Raw genomic sequence first — 22,120 nt, 5'->3', positions numbered from 1 at the left:
TTACTCATTTCAAATTAAATAATCAAAATCTTACAGGCGGGATTGATAAAGGAAACACTTCAATTTATTTTAATCCGCTGACGGTAAAAAGAGGGGATCGTTGTGCATGTGTTCAAAAGTTACACCATTCGAGTTTCTATTTTGACCCCGTTTCGAATTAATATCTGAAGGTAAAGATATCTTCTGTCTTCTAGACTTGTTCGATCTGCTGTAACTGGACGATTGAGCATCAGTGCCTGAGTAAGTATACTGCTTCTTAAGAATTGGTTGAGGTTGCTTTTGAGGAGTTTCTTTGGACGATTTCTTCGTTCGCGCAGATGCCAACATTGTCTTCATTTCTGGGATTTCAATTGCAGCCGGCATCACGAATACAGAGTTCGACCTTTTCTGCAACTGTGATTTCATTTCCGGTGTCAGAACGTCCGGAAAATCTTGTTTAGAGGTATCAGTATTAAGCTTAAACTTAGATGTTTCCCCAGAACTAATTTTGATGCTGTCAACGTCCGCAAACAATGAACTGTTCCTCGGAGTCGAGTCGGTGTGATGCTTCATTGACTCCTCGGCAAAATGACTTGGGTTCGGCAAGTTGGGGAAATGTAAAGAATGTCTCTTAAATTTTCGAGACTCTGCGGTGGTTTTCGAACGAGCTCTTTGTTCCTGGGCAATATCGTTAGCTTCTGAGATATTCTGAGAACTATGAGAAAAGACATAATTGGGGAAACTCTGGAAAATGAGTTGTTTAGCTGCGTGGAATGTAGTTAGAGCGTAGGTTAGCTCTCCTTCATTTACTGCGGATGCAAATCTAAAGAACTGAGCAATTTGGAGGTACTTGTCCACATCGTGTAGCTGACTTTGTGCAATTGTTCTGGCAATAAGAGGCACCTGAAACCACACCTGGAATCAGCGAAACAAACCACCTAATATTTATTTCTCATTTAACCAGCCATATATTTCCAGTGCCTCTCGTGGACAAAAATGCCACGACAGTAGTCGCGTCGAACTGATTTCTGCTACATTTTAGCGATATTAGAGACAGTTTGTTTTTATGGTGTGAAATTATCACGGCCAACTTTGAAACAAATCTTCGCACGATGAGAGTGTTTGATGAGCCTAAATGGGACTAAGAAGTTCGATAGTGGGCTTCAAATAACCACATTAGAGGTTAAAATACACCACTATTAAAATATAAAGTGAAAAGTAGCACCAGTGTTGACTTTTAGTATTAAATTGCCGCCAATTGAGTGCAGCTGCTTGAAATTGTGATTGAAAGAGAATTTTAGATCACGCGAAACGCAAAAAGTCAAGGGCGTAAAAGGCGAAAATTTTGCATAAAAAAGACACGCACGTTTACAATAATTGCTATGAAGTTCGTTCAAGAGCAATTAATAATGGTAGAGTTACGTGGCTTCCACACAATCCCCTCCACGAAAAAAATGCTTATTCCAATTCTACATTTCTACACAAATAGACCAAAAAATTTTGCAGATTGTTGCAATTTTTACAACAATTCAGTCATTGGCGGAAAAAATGTTGTGGGGCAGATAGCCACCAAATTTCGGGGCAGATTGTGGGGCAGAATTGTGGGGCAGATAGCCACCAAATTTCAGAATCAATGCTTCTCAATGGATTCCTAAATAATCTACGAAAACGTTTGCAAGGACATTTTATATTTTTGATACGAAATGTACCGACAGATTTCATTACATTACTGCGCCAAACGTAAGACATTTACCAGTTCGTCAGCGGACACGTGAGGTGTGCTAGTTGAGAATGGGTCGCATGATCGGGCATGTTCCTTCACGTCAAGAGACACACTTCGTACAGTGCTCTGGAATCTGTTCAGAATGTCATCTGGAGTGACAGAGTGCCTGATTTGATTGAGAGACGAAATCTGAAGAAGCCAAATGTTTTGTCATCTCAGCCATTAATTATCCAAAGTAGCATTCCATTACCGATTTCATGAACCAACTCGTCATTCGAGAACCAATTAAATCAACCAACAGATCGTTCAACTAATAACTACTCATTTTTCTCTTGGTTTCATTAGTATGAAAATAAAAATAGTAGCAGTCACAAATACTATTGAAGGCCGCAGCGAAAGAAGCCCAATCTCAAAAAAGCGGCAAACCGAGTGATGTAGAGGACAGTCGTAGATAGGTCGTATGTTGAGTGAGTCAGAGGATAGTTGTGAGAAAGGATCACACAGCTGGCACAGTCTGTCCATATCATCCCTCAACTGATCATTCACACACCTCATCAGCTGACCAGACACACCGTCCATTATGCAGCTGAAAACATTTGTTGTCACGGAATCAAGTTGCTTCAAACCTTCTCAACAACGTTTCACTTTTTCTACATCTTGAGTGTAATTAAAGCAAATCTTATTTTGGCCAACCATGGTTGAATGAAATATGCCTTTGTCCGGCTATATTATTGTGTTAAATTTGTTGAAGTAATGTTTCTCGCTAATTTAATTAACTACTTAGTAGCATGGCTTTTATTGCTTAAATTATTCTTTTCGCATGATTAATTGTTCTGGGCCTGAGCGGTTTCAATTTTGCTTCGGAGCAGGGCCGACAGCTATAAGTTTTGTCACTAGAGAAAAAGATTTCAATCTAAGACTGAATTACTTGTCTGCTGATTTTCAACTTGACAATCTTGGTTGTGTCGCTTAAATTATTACTTTTTAAGACCTGAGGGCCGTATTTACAATTGAGTAATCACTCATAAAAATACATCAAGATTAACTCAAGATAAATAGAACTTCAGGCGCGTGCTGACACGTGCCAGGCAAATAAGATGAACATAGTAAAGTGTACACTGTAAATATAAATACAGGCTAGCATTGTAACAAATTCCTCTATTATGGGTAAATCAAATAAAATAAGATAGTTAAATGGTTTTTAAGACAAATATATTTGAGAAAGTTTACAGGATGTTAATAAAGTAAGTATACATTTTCTCATCTTAATAAGGCAGAAAAATGAAGTCTCTATATGGCCTTGAGATTATAGCAAAAATAGCACTAGATAAGGCGCTCAGTAAAATTGGGGGAAAAGATATATCGATTACTATATAAAACGTACTTTAGGACGTTACACTACCCAAGTTTAATGAAAAATTTAGATAAAAATTTTTTGATAAAAGAAAAAGATAAAGATATTAATAAGGAGCCAACCTTAAGTCTCTGTCGCGTTTTCGTCAGTTTCCATAGAGTCGTTATTAAGTTTCTGAAGAAATTCGGGATCACTGGGTTGGAGCGCATAGAAATTGTCGATTTTGATCGTCTAATCGGCAAATGGGGCTTTTGCGTAGTTGCAGAGATATCAACTTTGTGATCGGTTATTGTTTTGAGAACGCATATTTCATTGTCAAGGTATTGAATTTCTTCCTCAATTTTCAGGAGACGTGCATCTATATTGTTATCAATGTTTGTCTCTCCAACAATAGTCATCAAATTTTTCATTTTGTGGTCAAGGGACAGTATCTTTGTCAACTCGCTGTTTGCAACCGAAGCTACTGGTTTGAGAGCGATTTTTCAATCGGAGAATTTCATAAAATTGGGGGTTATACGTTGGAAAAATCTGATCTTATGGTACAGATACATTACTAGAATGTGAAGAAGAAGATTTACAATGAAGACTGTAATAGTCAGAGTAAGGGAAAGCTTTATTGGAACATAAGACTTTAACTTATCAACAAGGGATGGCTTCAGTAGTTGCATTTTGTGGACCAAAGGGGCTGCTATTTTGTCTAAATCGGCTTGTTTAAGAGTATCAGTTGTGCTGATCATTTCTACTCTCAATTATTGAAACAATTCAATGTTAGCATCTGTTTTCGACGTAAAGTAAGGGAGTTTCTCGATTTCGGGTAACGATGAAATCAGGTATTGAAGAGGGTCAGCAAGTTTAACATCGATTCGAGTGGCTGGAAATGTTTGGCAACTCGAGAGGCCCGGTCGGATTTTGATGTGTTTGCTGATCAATCGGATTCCGCATTGGATAGTTATTATGCAGAATCGACATCCCTCCTTCTCTTCACTGGTCGGTAACGAGGCATCGTTCAAATTGTATTCTCTCCACGTAAATGGTTTTGCGCTCTTGATTAGCCAAATCCCGTAACCGAGATTTCTGACGGTTTCAGGCGTTGGGAGCATTACCTTTTCTGTTTGACATACAGAAAAAGCAACAACTGTCGTGTGAAAATAGAGTGTTGCTAAGCAAGACGATTGTGCTAGATGAGTCTCCATTGTTTTGTGACAGATACGATAAGTTGAAGATCCTAGACAGTTATCGAGCTGTTGTTGGGTCAATGTAGTCGTCTCCATGGAATCCTGCGAAATTGCCAAGTACGGACCTTCGATGATCCATTGAAAGGCTTCTTTAGGATCCTGTTGAGGAATTGGGATGACGTGTGCACCATAGACGTAAAATGAAGTTTGACGGGATGCTAGAGGAATTGCTAGATTCAAAAGTAATCCTTGTTCAACGGTGGCAATTTCGTAAACAAGTTTGGCATCATAATATGATATGAGATCCTTCATGGGTATTGCCAGTGACAAACGATCTGTTGAGTGTTTCTGGCTATCATGAACTAAATCTAAGACAGCTAGTAATGATTCGCGGGGAACTAACGACATTGGTAATCGTTTATCTAACAGAATGGGTATGGAGTTTAGCAAGTTTATACTATAGGCATATAAAGCTGAACGATAGCTTTTGATATCGGCGTATAAAATTGATAACAACGAAGCTACAGTATCGAAGTTGAAATTTAATTGCTGATTTGAGAAGAGCATTTGTGTACAATCTCGTAATAAATGGAAATTTTTCTCGAAAATGTCGAATTGATCTTGTACTACTTTCCAGTTTTTATTTTGGTTATCTTGCATTTCCTGCTGGATTTCGGAAACTTTAGCTATTTCATTTGATATAAGAAATAATTTTTCATTGCTCGCTGACTCAACGTCGAGTACATAACCAGTAAGAACGGATGCGTAATCGTTAAGTCTTGCAATATTCTCTGCGTTTTTGCGTCCGAAATTTTGGCATATTCCGAACAATCCAGTTATTCTGCATCCTTCTGAACTTGCCATTGAGATTCCGAGGGATCCAAAGAGTGCTATTCCAGCAACTGCGGCGGCTGCTGCTACTGGTGCTCCACGCTTTTGTCTGCTTTTACCGTTTTCTTCTTGAGGGCTTAAAAATTTTGCGGTAACGTTGCGCATATGTTTCACTTCGTTTTCTGCTGATTGTCTCATTTGTGATTTTTGAGAGCATCCAATCCAAGTTGAAAGGCTTATTAGATGAGTTAAATGGCTCTGAGAAGTTAACTGGGCACAAAATTGACGGTTGTGTCCACATAGTTGCTAGTTTTTCGAGCATATCTTCGATTTGCTGTTTCATAACAAAATCGTATTGCGGGAAAGGAACTAGGAAATTCAACGTTAACGAATTTCTCTGCGAGTAGAATCTGCGATTCTTTGTGAAAAAGAATTTCTTTAGTTAGCGCTTCATATTTAGTTGGGGTCTCTATTAATAATTTCAGAAACAAGGAAAAAAAGAGAAAGAAATGAACAAACTAGTGTTTTCATCGTGAGAAAAGTAAAGTGTACTAAAAGTCGAAATTCAAACCAAGTGACGTTTGATAGAGACCCGCTGTGTTGTTCTACTAATATTTGTCTCAATTGTTAACATTACCATACTGACTTGATGTTCATTTTATGGTAAATAATTGCTCTAGCATTTTATATACAGATTTCCAATTATGGTGTTGATGTTTGATTTGTAAATAAACATAGTTTCTCCCAGCTGCACGGGTCGAGGCAGCGCTCAAACTGACCCAGGGGGCGCAAATAACTAGGTTCTTACGGCACCATTTCCCAGCAACACGGGTCGAGGTTGCGCCACTTGCGGCTAATAATGCTTAGCAAGTAGGGCTAAGTGTTTCGAGTTTTTCAGATTGCGACATGTGTTTTAACATTACTGTGTTAAATTCCATTCTATCTTGTGTCCCAAGTGGCACATTTTCCCCGAAGTTTAGAGTGTGGGTAAAAACAGTGATTCCACAATGTCAGCAGCAAGTTGAGGGGGGAGTAACGGAGGACAATCTGATAGTGATATCAAGTTGTCCTATATGATTCTGACTGTCCTGTCAATTTACCTCTGCACTATTGCAGTTGTGGATTGCAAGACCAGGTTTCAAGCTTGGTTTTTTCGAGTCGTTGAAGGTATTGCATTGAATTGGAGAAATCCTTTTCGTAATTTTTATTATCGTGCATAACAGTTTAGAGTTTACCAGTTAAGACAATTTGTTAGAGTCAAGGTCAGCCGTGAGTTTACAAAGTTATACACGTTCAAGAAAACAGATTCATCGTAGCAGATGTTTCATTAGACTGGCAATGATATTATGAACTAGTTCGGCTTAACCTTTTGTCTTAAATGTAGTTTTGTGCATGTTGGTGTTGTTGTTGTACATTTTGTTCATTTAAGCAGGTTATAATAAGTGCTGCAATTAAACGTTAATTGCATGTGTTGTCTCAGAGCTGTACGGTTTAAACATGTTATGCGACTTGTTCATTTCAATCGCTTGTGCATTTGAACGGCTTGTTAGTACTTTAACCGCTTTTTCTCAGTGCTGTTCACGTTTGGCATGAGTTCATTTCAGTTCAAACATGGAGCATTTTGCAAGCAAATGTTCTCGTCTTTTGACCTTGGCAAAAAACAGAGAGCTCGAGAAGATTGGGATATATCCTATGGAAATACGAGATTGTTGGGAATTCAAAGAAGGTGATGAGTTTCCAAACGAACCATTTTGTGTCAGGGGACCGAATTCAGAAAGGTTATATTCCTGGGACAGAGAGCTATTGGACAAGTGGAACAATGGAGTTATTGATGATCCCAAAACTTATTGGAGCAGAAAACAGTGGAGATGATTACGGTTACAGTGATTCTAAAACCGTTTCGTTCGAGTTGCCACCAGATAAAGTTCGCTTCATGGAGTTCGCATCTTGCTCTAAATATAATGAGTGCTGCCAGTATTTGCGCCCGAGATGCTTGGTGCACGCTTGGCCACATCAAGTGGGGAGGGGACCAATCAGTGGCAAAACTTATTTCCGGATCAAAATTGTGGTTGATTGCCTTGAGTGCAGATGCTGGTGAAGCTTTATTTGATTTATCGACCTTTGATTTGTTGTACGACTTCCTTACTAAAGATGCTAAACGCCGTTCTTCCGGTAGGAATGCGCTCGAAAGCCATATTCAATATCATGTTGCTCAGCCGTTGGACTTAATTATACAGCCCAGTTCTGCTGTCCACGCGGTTATAACTGAACCAACTTTTAGTCGAGGAAAACCGACTTGAGCACTGGTGACAGGCTATGAGGCCATTGCTAAGAAAGATCCCACCAGCATTCGAGGGAGAAGAGTAATTAATGATTTCTGTCTTGACATTCGAAAAGGGGTTATTGCAAAAGAGATCTGCGTTCATTCTGAATTTGAGCTTCTTCGGTTATTAAAAATTGCTGATTATAGAAAGGCATTAGCGAGATGTGAAGATGGTTCTGATATGCCACTTAGCATTCCTGAAACAAATGTAACGACGCATATTAAAATACTGCTCCGTGCGGGCTATAATTTGAAACAGAGTTTATCCGAAATGAAGAAAAAGAAAGTGAAGAAATACAATTTTCCAACTAGTAGTACAGCTGATAAGCAGTATATTTCGAGATACAGTGATTTGTCTGCTGCTGAGAGAGCGGGCTGGCCTGCTAGTGTACTGGCGCTGTTATATGAAAAGCTGCTGCATTGACAATTACAGTACTTATCAAGTGAGTAGATTTTCTTTTCGAACTTGCTATAAGTAATTCTTTTTTGCGTCATGAAAAGTGAGCATTTAGATAATCCGCATGCTAATGAACGTTGGTTTGTTTGCATGAAACTGTTCCAAATAAATGCACGCCTGTTGTTGTGTAATAATTGTAGGCTGCATTTACTCTCTTTCACTCAGAAAGAACTAAATAAGAATTGGCTATACTTTACACTGTTTTTCGGGCTTCGAACACCTTCAATTAAATGGTCAGAACTTCAAAAATAAGAAAAAATTTTAATTTCTGCTCCAGCCAATCGTTTTCTAGGTTCAAGTACTCTCAATTGGTACTATTTTTTCGTTCCATTTCAGTCTCATTTTGTTGAGGGGCGGTTTTAAAGTTTTGGCGAACTTTAGACGGATTGAAATTTTGGCCATTCTGACGGTATAAAACTATGAAAAACTCTTCAATCGCGTCGTTTTTTGGTCTGGTTCATTAGTACGGAAGCAAATCTCAATGGTGGTATAGTTAGTTTCTGTCAAAATAATTTTTTCTTTGAACAATGAGTGTTTTTGATGATTTTTGAGCCGTTTTTCAGGGCTCGGATTTCCACGAATTCATGTCTGCAGTGCTCTTAGCCAAATGGCCTCAGACTCGTTCCTGGGGCACCTGGACCCTGGTTTGTATCCCTGGGGGTCCAGAAGAATGTTTCCGGGCGTCTGATGGCTTTTTTTGGTGCTCTAACTTAGCCATTTTTGGAGGGTAACCTGGTGGTATGAATTTTGGGTCATTTTCTGGAAAAAAGTTCATTTTTCTCCAATTTTACATAAATTACCCTCTTTTTCAGTTCCTCATCGTCATTGGCAATATATGTAGAGGCAATATATGGATGTACTTTGTGTCATCTAAAGTTGAATTTTGCTGGGAACATTGGAGATAAACCAAGTGCACGTTCTACATTTTTCAGTTATTTTTGAACTTTTGCCGCTGTTTTTAGGCACTTTAAGGCATGATAATGCGCGTCAAATGGTTAACTGGCCACTGTAAATTATCGTTTAGTGGCCGTGCTATAGCTGTATAGGTAAATTTTCGGAACATCCGAAAATACTTCAATAATTTGTAAAACACTTTTTTTCCGAAAGTTCATTGGGACCGCATCCAAATTTTGGTAAATTTATCGAACGTATGTTATGTTTCCAAATAACAAATCGTAGTGTGTGAAGAGCAATCGAAAGGTTGTAATAAGTAGGTTTATCATTGTAGTTCTTTTTCGTGACCAGGCTGAAGATATATCGATTTAAATTCGTATCATAAAATGAGATAACGGAACCCATTGGTGGTTTTTGCGCGAATTCTTGACTTTGCAGCATCTCGGGGTAGTAATTGACAATTCGCCGAGCGAGGCCTTTAATTATCTTCATATCGCTTCATATGCAATGTGCAAAAAAGCTTCTGGAGTTAAGAATATCACCTCTATGATAGAAGAATTTGGCTCTTGTTTTTCGAATTTCAATTACATTTATGTTTGAAGTAGTTTGTTTGCTCTTTGACTGGCTTCGGGTTACCCATCTGTTATCGTCTGTTGAACCACTTTGGTATCTCTGAATGCTAGATCGGACTTGGTCTAGTTTCGTTTCTCTAATTGGAGTTTGGTCCCTTCTTGATCTGCGAGATGATTCTGCAATTATTTGGTGTTTTGTTCTTTTGTTAAGATAGATGGCTGTGTGGGAGATTCAGGCAGTTGTGGCGTTTGTGAACGTGAACCGTAGCGTGCTACAGGTTCCCATGAATCAAATTTTCTGATTCCTCGCATTTTTGCAAAGTTAACTCTGTTTTGATTGCTTCGAGTACTTGGTCCCGGTTGTTGTTCTGTATCTTCTTCGTCTTTTGCTCTAATTCTCTCGCTCTCAGCGGCTGCAGGGGGGCTTTCGGGGTACTGAAATTAATCCGGTGTTGAAATAATCTTGGGGCTTTCTGAAAGGCTGGCACGGGGTGAATTTTCGTGCGAATTTCTTTTCGAATTCATTGGTGAAGGTGTTCTGATTTCCGCTGGCCGTATTACAAGTATTGGCGGTATTACCGGCACTATTGGAGGTACTGGTGCTACCAATGGCACTGCAGGAGCGCCATTTAGAGGAACAGTTACGACGAGGCGTATTTGCGAGGGTTGAACTGTTGCAGTCTTTGAAAATGCGGTACTTTGCTCCTCTTCTAATAAGTTTGGAATATACTCGTCAAATAATTCTGGCTCATTTCGAGTTGTTCTTCTCGACGGATCCGCTTCAAACTTTGCAGGGTCATTTTCCTGTATATCTTCTGGTGGCTCTGTCAGTTTGATAGGTCTTATCCTGATCCGATGAACACATTGAGTATAAATTGTTCCTGTTTTTCTAATAATATAATTTGAATTTGTTAATACTTTTTCGACTCTATAGAGTGGTAGCCATGTTTGAACTGCTTTCTCAGTAAAATCGTTTTGCCTTGTTAAACGAGGGTTTAGTAGTAAGCAATGTGAATGCAATTTGAGTGGCTGTGCTTCAGCTTTTTGATCAGAGTAACTTCTGTATCGCTGGCAAGAATCTTAAAGTCTGTTTATTTTCCCCAAGTTTTTGAAGCATTGCGTCTTTTAGCTGCCAAACGTAATCTGAATTGACTTCAGCTGCTCGCATTGCTCGTGTGGAAAAACGGAGATCAAGGGGTTTGGCAGGTTCACGTCCATGAAATAGAGTTGTCGGGCAACAATTATTGAAGAATGATACGATGTATTGTGTATAAAGGTTGCAAGCGGTACATACTTGTGCCAATCATTCCACTGTTCATTGGAATTGAGGTTTAGGATCCGTTTAAGTGCTGCGTGTGAGCGTTCCACTACTCCAATTGTCTGTGGGTGTTTCAGCGTAGCATGTTTGAGTTTAACTTCGAGTAACCTCGTTAATTCAGCCACTAGCTTTGAGGTGAAATTTGTTCCTAAATCACTCAGTAATGTACTAGGTAAGTAGCTATACTGGAAGAAAAATGCTAATCTCTTTAGCAACTGTGTCGGCACTACCATTTGTCAGAGGTACTGCAAACAAGTACTTCGTAAACACGTCAATTCCACTAAGAACAAATTTGTAAATTAGGCCTTTTTGTTCAACTAAGTCGATCTGCATCATTTCTCCGGGGAATGACTGTAGTAAAGATACAGGCTGTAATGGTGGTTGCAGTTGCTTGTTCGTTTGCTTGAGCTGTAGGCATGTGATGCAGTTTTTGATGAAATCGATGAAATGTTCAGTAAAACCAGGATAGTAAAATCGTTTTCGGAATTCTTGAATTGTGCGAAGTAATCCCAAATGTCCTCCTGTTGGTGAGTTATGTAGTCTATAGATAACTTCTTTCCAGAGATGCTTTGGCAGGCAGTACTGCTTGAAAATTATTTTTCCTGTGTCATCAAAGAATTGTCTGTATAATGTTTGTTTTCAATTTCCAAACGGTCAAACTGTTTTACGTATTTCTTCAATCGTCGGGATGCATACTTCAAGTTGCTACTTAGGTTGTTGCGTTTGCACTCAATTGCCTGCATAATCTCCTCGTCTTTTGTCTGCTCAGTCGCCAAATCTGATATTTCTTCTCTATCCGTCAAATCGTTCAAAAGATCATCTTGGTTCGCATATTGTATTGCGTTAACTTCCGCACGCTTCAACTTAAATAGACTATTTATTTCATCTCCATTCTCTCATTTTCGTTCAAAATACACGTCGTAAAGTCCGAGTTCCTGTAGTTGTGAGACAATGGTAACTCCTTCCATCTCTGATTCAGGGACAGTGTTCAGTTGGTCGATATTCGAAATGGAAACATCAGGTGATTTCGCTGCAGCTTCAACATATATTTCACGGACTGGTACTTTGTCTGTTAATTTAAGGGACAGGCTGGCTCCCTTATCCGTCTGTACGCGTGAGAGAAAATCTGCTGCATAGTTAGCTTTGCCAGGATTATGGGCAATAACTATGTTAAACGAAAGAATTCTGTCCAGAAAGTTCCATAGTGATGGAGGAATGGTTTTTGACTGAAATAAATGCGTTAAACTTCGATTATCCGTGAGTACAATTATTGAATGTCTGGATGCCCAGATGTAGTGGGAAAACTGGTCTAATGCAAAATAAAGTGCTAAGAACTCTTTGTAGTAAGTTGAAAACTTCAGCTGTGTTGTCGTGAAAAGTTGTGATCCAAAAGATACTGGAGCATAGACTTTCTTTTCCTTTGACTGCTTTCCTGTCACGTAGTCTTCAACCATAAGCACAAATCCAGCTCCGTATTAGCTTGCGTCACAGAGAAGGACATATTGTAGGCAAGGTTTAGGCAATCTGAGCGTCATCTCTGTTGCTTCAAGTAAATCCTTTTTCACAGTTTCTAATGCACTGTAATGTGTTTCTTTCGCTTCAAAACCGGCTCCTTTACGTAACAATTGATAAAACGGTATAAGCTTCTCGCCTAAATTTGGAATGAAATTTCTAAAGAACTGGGCGAAGCCAATTAGTCATTTGACCTGTTTAGTTGTTCTTGGCATCGTAATGTTCTTTAAAAACTTTTTGATTTTCTCTGCTAGTGGGGATATTCCCTCATTTGTAATTGAACTGACCAGAAATTTCATTGACTGTGAGGCTATTTCGCATTTATCTGGTGACAATTTCAGTCCAGATCTCCGGATGATTAAATTCTGTTACTGCACTCCCAATATCGTCCATGAATTGTGTGCATATACCGGCTGCTAAACAAGGGTCTAGGTAATGGCGAATGAATGAACTAAAACCGTTGACTGATTTACTAAGTCCTTGAGCTAGACATTTGTACGCGTGAGTTCTTGATGAGAACTTGAAAGCTAAGAGTTGTACTGAGGTGTCGTCCGCCATCTGTACGCAATGATAAGCTTGCGAGCAGTCAAATTTTGTGAACAAAGTTTTTCCTGCAAAATGACTGGTTGCATCGGCCATGTTTGAGATGGGGAAGTTTGTGCTGTGGTAGTCATTTTTAAGTAGGTGGTTGACTCTTCTCAGATCAATTAAAATTCACAGCTCTTTTCTATGAGCAAATAATGGACTACTGTATTTAGACTGTGACAAAGTGGTTATAAGTCCATAGTAGTGCATTAATGCTAATTCAATATGTAGCTCATCACGTAGATGGATTGGGGTTGGTGGTCCCTGTACATATACGGGTAAGTCAAGCTCTGGAGTTCACTTTATTTTCAGTTCCGTATTGTATCCAACGTCAATCGGTGTTTGGCGAAAATGTCACAATATTCAATTAATAAATGCTCACATTCTTCGATTTGCTTCTGGTTTAATGGCGAATTTTCCCAGTTGAATTTACTGAGAAAAAATTGTCGGTCGTCCTCATTACTTTGTGGATCAACCTTCTCCAGCTTTTGGAAATTTAATATTTGGTCATAAAGTTCTTGTTGTAAGAGCGGCAATTTACTTGGGTCCTATCAAGTTTCTGGTGTCGGAAACCATAGTTTACTATATTCCGGTGGGAGTCTTCTAGTTTGGCCTGGTTTGTGTTGAGTGAAATCTTGGATAAGCTGGTTCAATTCCGCAAAATAATCATCTTTGTTTCTTGATTTTGCTAACGTTATCAGTTGTGGGTCAATTTGTATCAATTGGTCGGCTTGCTCGGTTGAAAGGATTGAGAATCTGCCTACCTCTGTTCGGCTATTGATTGTGATAGGGTGCTCAGTTACGTTTAGGGCAGAGACGTACAATGTATTATTCTTTCCTGCAGTACTTAGCGAAGAAGTTAATGCGATTTCTGTTTCTTTTTCGAGAAATTCATCAGGAGGGATTACTCCACTTTTGTTCTCAAACTGATCGGTTTTGTCTGATAGATAGCATTCCAGGAAGATTTGCTCGTTGGGCTGTATTGTGTGCTTCTTGTTTGTGTAAATGGGAATTTTCTTATGTCTTACTGATCGTCGTTTTTCGATTATAGGCTTGATTTCATTAATTTGAACTGTCAAATCGGGGAATTGAATAAGGACTTGTTTTGGGCTAATTGAAATATCATGCATGACAAAGAAAGGGTTGCCAAGGATGACCGAGTTTGTTGAGGAAAGGACAAGGAAGTCTTCAACAAACTCTCTGTGAGCGAGTTTAAATTTAATTTCGGCCTGTTTCTCCATTCTGACTAGTTGTCCTCCAGTCATTTTGACTGAAGTACAATCTGGTTGCTTCAATTTGACTGCGTTTTTGTCAGTTTCAGTAACTTCTTGGAGCAATCTGTTGCTTATGACATTTGCAGAACCGCCGGTGTCAATTAGTGCTTGACGGCTTATTCCGTTATTAAATTTAACTTTGACATAGGGGAGAAGGGATGATCTCATGTTTGGGTTTATATTGTAAAGATTGAATAGTTTGGTAGGCTGCTCTATAGATTTCGTAGACTGTTTGCGACTTTTGGGCGTTAATGGTGGCTTTATTAGTTTTTTGATTGGCGATTAAATGGAAATGAGGTTCCTCTATTATTAGTTCTACCTCTCTGAGAACATTGACTTGATCGGTGATTTGGATAACCACATGTATAACAGAAGGTACCGCTGGATCTAGTCACAGGCTTGTATGGGCTGGTGGGCATGCGGAATTGTGACTGAGTTGTGAAATTTTGAGGATAAAACACTTGAGCATTAGTGTTTGGGAATCGGGGTCTCGGATTTCTACTATAGAAGTTTCGACCTCTAAGATTATTTCCTCTGTAAGAGTTTTGATACATTTGACTTGCATAGTTATTTCTGGGCGTGTAGGGCGCAGCGGGGAATTGCCATTGCCTATTAAATGATTGCTGGGGAGAGTGGGTTACATCTCTTTGTGTTGTTGTTTCTATCTGTGCCGCCATGATGCGGTCGTCAATTGTTTGAAGCTTTTTGTCGCGTGAATCTTGCGTCTGGTTCAATTTAGAGAGCGCATTTATCAGATTTTCGGACACGGCGTTATTGATTTCATTGAACCCATCTTCAGGATAGTCATATTTTCTGCACATGTCTCTGATTGTCATCCGTTGTCGAGCAGTGGTGCAGAGATCGGTAACAAGCGTGGCTGGTGGTTGTTCCATCAATTTTGATCGCAGCCATCCCGGCATGGCTTTAATGAAGATTCGTTTCACTTGTTTGTTCTTGTTGTCCTACGCTGCTTGCAATCTAGCAGCTCGTGCGGCTGTTTCCCCATCGAAGCGTGCATGCTCTGCTCTATCCCCTGCTCCTCCATCTCCTGGAAGCACTAAAGCTGCATCTGCTGGCAGATTTGGCGTTGGGTAGGCACGCTGAGCCATTGTTTGCAAGTTCACCAGGAAGTTTTCGGGGCTATCTATTTTTGGGTCAAATCTTAATTGTTCTAATTTAAGAACATGTACTTCTTGAAGGTCTTGATTCACGAAGTGGTCCCTGAGTGCTGTGAGGCTTAATTCAAGATCATTTCTGGTTGCTTCGGGCAACGTTTGAAAATATCGTAACGCGGCGTCTCGGAGGTGGAGTTGCAGAAAATTTGATTGTGGGTTGGCAGGAATTGCTGCGACACCGATGAAACCTCGGAAAAGGTGCTCAAATTGGCGGAAACTTTGATTTTCGGCTCCACTATAGAGCTCTACTGTTATTCGGGCGTTTGCGGCCATGTTAGTTTCTTATAAATTTAAAACTGCACTGAATGAAATTAAAGGTGATGATCTGGATGGGCTGGGAATTCAATTATTCAGGAATTACGACGAGGGGAGATTCAAAATCATCTAAATCAATGTCATAGCCATGGGTCCTGAAATGTCTAAATTTAGAAAATTCACGTGCGTTTTGTCGCAAAGTCTTGGGGATAAATATTAGTAAGGCGCGTTTGTCAAAAGAATTTTGAGTTAAATGCACGATTTGTTTTGTTTTGTCAGATACAAAGGCACTAATAACTGTTCAGATAAAAAGGTTGTTAGTTTGGGGGCTAATGAATTGTATGTAGTTACAGTCTACATATTTCACAAAATGATTTGAGTAGCGGCAGTGTAACTGGGAGTATTTGGGTATTATATAAATCGTTGGAAGGCATTTTAATTTCGCACCAAAATTTATATGTTCTAACTAACAGTTTCCAAATTGACTCGATTTTGTTACCAATAGGGGGATTCACACTCTCATTCTGTGTGTATGTGTCTCAGTGTGATGTCACTGTCATTGGGCGTCACCTTCTTTTAGACTCCAATCTCTGTTGAATTGACAATTGATAATTGGAAAGAAAAGCTAATGGCGCTGTCTGTCATGAAGAGGTAAATGAAGAGTGCTGTGTTCAAATAATAAGCAATGATGAAGAAGATAAAGAATGTTGCAGTAAAATATAAACAAAGTTTGTTGAGAGACATCGATAATGAGACAATTATAAAGTACTAATTTTAATTAGAATCTCCGCTTTCGAATATTAATTGAGTTTTCAGGCTTTCTAAGTCGAGATGCATTTCCCTTTTTGTGTGCCTAATTACTGCTTTGAATTCATACTGATTGTCGAATGATACAATTGCAATGAGCCTGTCTCTATAGTCTTCTGTAAGTCCAACAATAGAAATAATGAATAATTTATCTTCAAGAAAGATAGAGTACGTTTCTGCGGAGGTATTTCCGATGTTGGGGCTTCCGTAGGAAAAGAGTGTTAAACCAAATTTGTGCAGTTGTCTAACTTCATCAGAATCATACAATAAAGTGAGTAATGTTTTGAATAACAATGGCATTAAAAGAATGGGAAAATTTAAAAGATAAATAGTTTTTGGGAGAAAAAGCTGTCTACACTCCTGTCACCATATAATATGCATTTGCTATATTATTGTGTTAAATTTGTTGAAGTAATGTTTCTCGCTAATTTAATTAACTACTCAGTAGCATGGCTTTTTTTGCTTAAATTATTCTTTTCGCATGGCTAATTGTTCTGGGCCTGAGCGGTTTCAATATTGCTTCGGAGCAGGGCCGACAGATATAAGTTGTGTCACTAGAGAAAAAGATTTCAATCTGAGACTGAATTAATTGTCTGCTGATTTTCAACTTGACAATCTTGGTTGTGTCGCTTAAATTATTACTTTTTAAGACCTGAGGGCCGTATTTACATTTGAGTAATCACTCATACAAATACATCAAGATTAACTCAAGATAAATAGAACTTCTGGCGCGTGCTGACACGTGCCAGGCAAATAAGATGAACATAGTAAAGTTTACACTGCAAATATAAATACAGGCTAGCATTGTCACAAATTCCTCTATTATGGGTAAATCAAATAACAAAAGATAGTTAAATGGTTTTTAAGACAAATATACTTGAGAAAATTTACAGGATGTTAATAAAGTAAGTATACATTTTCTCATCTTAATAAGTCAGAAAAAGGAAGTCTCTATATGGCCTTGAGATTATACTTAAACGTTACGTCATTTAAAGCTGTAAAGATTGATTTCTTTAATTACAATTGCTCCGACCCCACTTTTCGTGGGAGGGAGGAACTATATCCTCAATTGGTTTTTGTGTTCAGTCACATTTGGCCTTATCGTAGAGTTTTGAGTGACATCACTAGAAAGCTCTCAAGCGTAGAGCTTAGAATTAAAACATTTTTTTTTCAACTTTTGTATATTTCGAGGAGCTATCAAGATTTTAAATTTTTGACATTAATTTTGGTTCACAATTAATTTCGTTTTTGGTAAATTTTCACAATTTTCCCCAATTGGGTTAACATTTTTAAACCCGCGTCAGCCTCTCAAAGTCTACAGAGGCGCTCTCATTATTTACAATTGAAAGAATCCGGATTGTTTTGGTGCTCTGTCTCTTCTTTGAAAAAACTTTCCATGATTTTGAGTTTTAAAAACGAGAAAACTAGGTTCAGGCCAGTTCTCATTAAATGTCATTTGAGCTGTCCTTAGTGGCTTTTGTAGTGAAGAATGTGCTAAAGTTGCTGGGAATTCAAGAGAAAAAAACGTCTGTTCTTTTCGAGCTTTTCTTTTCTTTTCGAAAGAAATGCGCTTTTCCTGTCCAAAACTGTGCCGTTTTTCATGTTAATTCTTGTTTTTTTTGTCAAAGGGGACTTGAATTTTAACACTGGACAAAGTTCATAAAGTCATTGAGCATTGTTAAATTTTTTACGTCTAATTTTGAGGCATTTTCATTGGTAATGTCAACTTTAAAAATAATGCAGTAAATTTTTGCAAACTTTTCAATTTTTTGAAACTTTGGGGCAATGGCAGTTTTTCCCAAACCTTTTTTGACAATATTAGGTAGATTTTAACAGCACCTATTTGGCTGTGAGGACGTCAGTTTCAAAAACTTCACCAATTTTTCGGTAACTTTTAACTAGTTTTACAAAAGTTTATAACTTCGATTGTTCTTTCTGCCTCTGTGTCTTACGTCTAAACAGGTTTCTGCTAGCTTCTAAATTAATTGTTTTATATATACTAGCTAGAGACAGAATGTGTTTTTGAAGCCAAGGAAACCAGGTTGTCAATTAATTTTTTTGAGATAGAGGCTGCACTCATGGGCACTTTGACATTACATTTGTTGTTATGAAGACATTGACAGCAGGAAGATCTATCATATATTCAATTTTGCGCACATTATTTTCCACATTATAACATTTACTTTTTCCTTACCTCTGCTAGCTTCTAGTAAGTTCATCGCAAATTTTCGTAGATGGCAATTTTTTTGCATTTACTTTTTATTTAAGAAAAACGCCGGGGATCAACAACTGTACCCAAACTTATCAACGGTTGTGGATGCTATTTCCTTTATTTTCCTCTAACTTCCATTTTTTTCGTAGTTGGTCAAGTTTCTTTTGCGTTCTTACTTTTGGTTTAATAAAAAAACTTGGATTAAGACATACCTGTTCCCAAAATAACTTCCGATTTTGGATGCTACTTCCTTTATGTTCCACAAAATTGGTTGAACTGGTTTGCCTTTTTAACTCCTTATCTTCAATTGGTCGGCTGACCACGTCCAAAATCAATTATTTTCTATTCATCTCCGTGGCATGCATTTAAGGTTTTGTCCTGTTGTTTTTTACAATTCAAAGAATTCAAATTTCATTGGTTCCTTGTCCTTTTAAGAGATCCCTGCACTTTTCTCTACTTATTTGTAAACTCAGTAGTTCGAGGATTCAATTCATCAGTAGTTCGAGGATTCAATTCATCATCTATAATCGACATATAGCAACGTATTATCGGCAACACGTGTAAGCATTAACGATCATAGCAACATCAAGTTCTAAGATTTTTTGATGCTCATTTAACAGGTTTTTGTCTGATGTTATTGACGTCAAAATCAGTTCGTATTCAATCGGCAATTGTCTAGAAAACCTAAAAATATTAAGCCGAAAACCAGCTTATTCGATACATATAGTGGTTATATTTACTTAAAATTAGGTTAAATGAACTTTTTCGGAACTTTCTACATACATTAGAACGTATTTAATTCTTATTTTAAAGTTTGGAAATAATCGATTCTGATTGGCTAAAATTCGTTCATTTACTACGTAACATTATTGCTGTCTATATGAGACAAAATAAAAGTAGCAATTAAGTCTTGCTGTAGTGTTAAAAGGAGCAAAATGAAGTGATTTAAGGCATCACATGTATTCAAAATCCTTTTGAAGTGGAACAGATTTTGAAAACTAATCGTTTTAAGTGAAGGTATTTTACTTTTTTCAGCTAATTTTCCCATCGAATGTGTTCAAATGGTCAAACATGTCTTCTAATAATGCATAATTTTCTTTTCGAATTTATGAAAGAGCAGTTGTGCTGAAATTATGCGATACATTATTCTTGATAGGAATGAACAATTTTTATATCCACTTTTTATTGTGATACTTATTAACTGTGAGTTATGAAAAGTCTGTGACTCGACTGAGTATGTCTTATTATCCCTACACTTTATGACAAGTTGAATTAAAAATTTCCCTTTCTTTTAGATAGGTGAGTGGGACAATGTTAATTAAGTTCAATGGGAAAGAATTATCAAAATGGTACCTTTCTATTGCAATGCACAGTTGGTTTTGCTCCGCTTCTGAGTGGATCATTTTTGCATCCAGGAAATCCTACATAAAAACACTTGTACTCCAGGCCAGCAGATATTTACAACCAGTGTATTATATAAAATAGCTACTAACAATAAATTCAATCAAAGCAACAGGAAAACGAAACGAATCAACTTCATTCAACCGACATCAGTAAACAATTGATATTGATGCAAGAAAATCAATAACAAGCGATATTAATCCTGTTATTAATGGCGTGCGTGTGCGTACTAACCTGTAGACACCTGTTATATATCTGTTGAATGTGGTCGGCAATGTTGGCGAGTAGATTGTGTTGTTCCTCTCCAAAGTACACAAAACTGTTGTTGAATGTCTCGACCTCTTCGTCCAAACCAGTCAGACACTGAAACATTTATAATAGGGATCTTTTCATAGCAAATATGGGATCTTTTCAAACTTTTAACCTAAATAATTGTTCCGACACCTCCTGAGGGGGGAGGAACTATATAATCAACTCGTTTTTTTTTGTTGAGACAATTTTGACCGATCGATATATTCATCGTAGAGAGCTGTGAGTGGTATCATTAAAAACACAAAGGTTTTCTTTGAAATTCGTTTTCTAGATGAAGTTATCGTGGTTTATATTTTTTTGTGAATATTAGACCGATTTGCGTTATTTTTATTCATATTTTCCGGAATTCTGCCTAAAAATTCGTCAACTTTGCTAAAATATGTAACAACTGTTAGCAATAGTGCTGTTGATTTTATTTTTAATCACAAAAAAGTATTGTTGACCATTTTGATTTAATTTTTTTTGCTAAAATTTTAGCTTAATATATCAAAATTCAGACTTTTTCATCAAAAATAACCCCAAATCAGTTTCTTTACTCCACTTTGATTAAATTTGCCGGACGTGCACATACAAAAACAACAAACACAATCCTTGTAAACTACAAAGGGAGCTAGTCCCACTTCCAAGGAGAATATTCTGGAATTAAAATTTTGCGGTTTTTTGCTAACTTTACTCTAAGATTATCAAAAACGCAGCAATTATTTCTTATCTTTTAACTAACAAATTATCTAGATCTACAACATTCGAAACAATTGAGTGTTCTTAATGGGCAAACAGCAATAGCAGAGCTGGTTTTGGTCCAATCTTGGAATGTTACAACCCAAAAATAATTCGGATTGTAATCAGTCGGTCTTTTAAGAAAACTTTTACGCTAATTAAAGACAGAACAATTCAAATTAGAACTCAGTGTTGATAGGTCCAACTGAATGTATCCAGTTTCTTTACTTGAAAAATTTTGGCATTTTTAGCTTTCAAAAATGTTTGATTTTTAAATAAACAATGGCTTATTGAACTTTGCCACTATTTTTCTCTTAATTTGGTCAATTTGTAGGTTAGTGTCAGCAAAGAATGAATGCTTCTTCCTCCTCTCAATCCTTTTGAATTAAAACTCAATCTTTTTTGCTCGTTAAGTTACGATCTTCTGGCTTTTGATACTACTGGATTTCACAGATTTTTTTAAATGATTTATAGGCATTGGCCCATTTTTCACGTTTTACTCGTTTTGTCACACCAGTAAATTATTAAAAGTTCACAAATTACAATAAGGGCGTTTGGAAAAAGAAAAAAATCAACATTAAAAAATCTTCGAAGGCATGGATTAAGGTTTCAACGGCTTCGACACCCATTTCTTGAAGAACTGAATTGAATTTTTTACATTTGTCTTGAGCTGTCGTTTTTATTTTGGTTTTTCAGTCTCGTTTCTTACAGGTCACATATGATATTATTGTCGACAACGGAAGGTGCAAGTGTAAAAATCAAGTGTACAAAATCTAAAGCTTTTAAAGATGCCATTATGAATACACTGGCATCGACAAAGTTCAAAAAAAAGTAAACTAATTTTTGATTTTTGTCTAAATTTGACGCTCTTTTTGTAGAGGTAAGACAAATTCTGAAAACTTACAGTTCTCAATCGCTTCCTTTGGATGAATTAACAAACCTATATAATTATTTCATTTTGTAGATAATGGTTTTCATAAATTTGAAATTAATTGTTTTCGAAAAACAAAAGTATTACTTAATTTTGCCCTTTTTCTGTCTAATTATTACTTATTCTCAATAAAGAAAGTTCGCATTCCACATTATTGGCTTTTGAGGAAGGGTCACTTGATCATATTTTGAGAGGCGATACATTCCTTTACCGCTTCAACAGCGTTTTCTCTAAAAATTTAATTGAATTTCTGTTTGTTGTCTCTATTTGTTGTTCTTTTTGTAACCGCATAAAAACATGAATGAAGACAAGT

General features: G+C 37.5%; 1 protein-coding gene across 2 annotated transcripts in view; it reads right to left on the bottom strand.

Annotated features, from left to right (window-relative positions):
- Positions 1–42: 42 nt before the first annotated feature.
- The window catches only part of LOC142336192 (uncharacterized), a 57,867-nt gene continuing 35,789 nt past the window's right edge, over positions 43–22,120 (bottom strand). For both annotated transcript variants that reach the window (XM_075384835.1, XM_075384836.1), the window contains exons 7-11: positions 20,082–20,210; positions 19,800–19,867; positions 2,129–2,288; positions 1,733–1,891; positions 43–882 (exon numbers count right to left, since the gene is read on the bottom strand). In XM_075384835.1, coding sequence (XP_075240950.1) covers positions 70–882; positions 1,733–1,891; positions 2,129–2,288; positions 19,800–19,867; positions 20,082–20,210 — 1,329 coding nt within the window. In that variant the 3' untranslated portion in view covers positions 43–69. The remainder of the gene's footprint in view (positions 883–1,732; positions 1,892–2,128; positions 2,289–19,799; positions 19,868–20,081; positions 20,211–22,120) is intronic.

Source organism: Convolutriloba macropyga, chromosome 3, assembly GCF_964194025.1.
Source record: "Convolutriloba macropyga chromosome 3, txConMacr16.3, whole genome shotgun sequence".
NCBI classification, from domain to species: Eukaryota; Metazoa; Xenacoelomorpha; order Acoela; family Convolutidae; genus Convolutriloba; species Convolutriloba macropyga.
The sequence above is the reverse complement of the archived record's forward strand: the minus strand, read 5'-3'. Positions and strand labels throughout refer to the sequence as shown.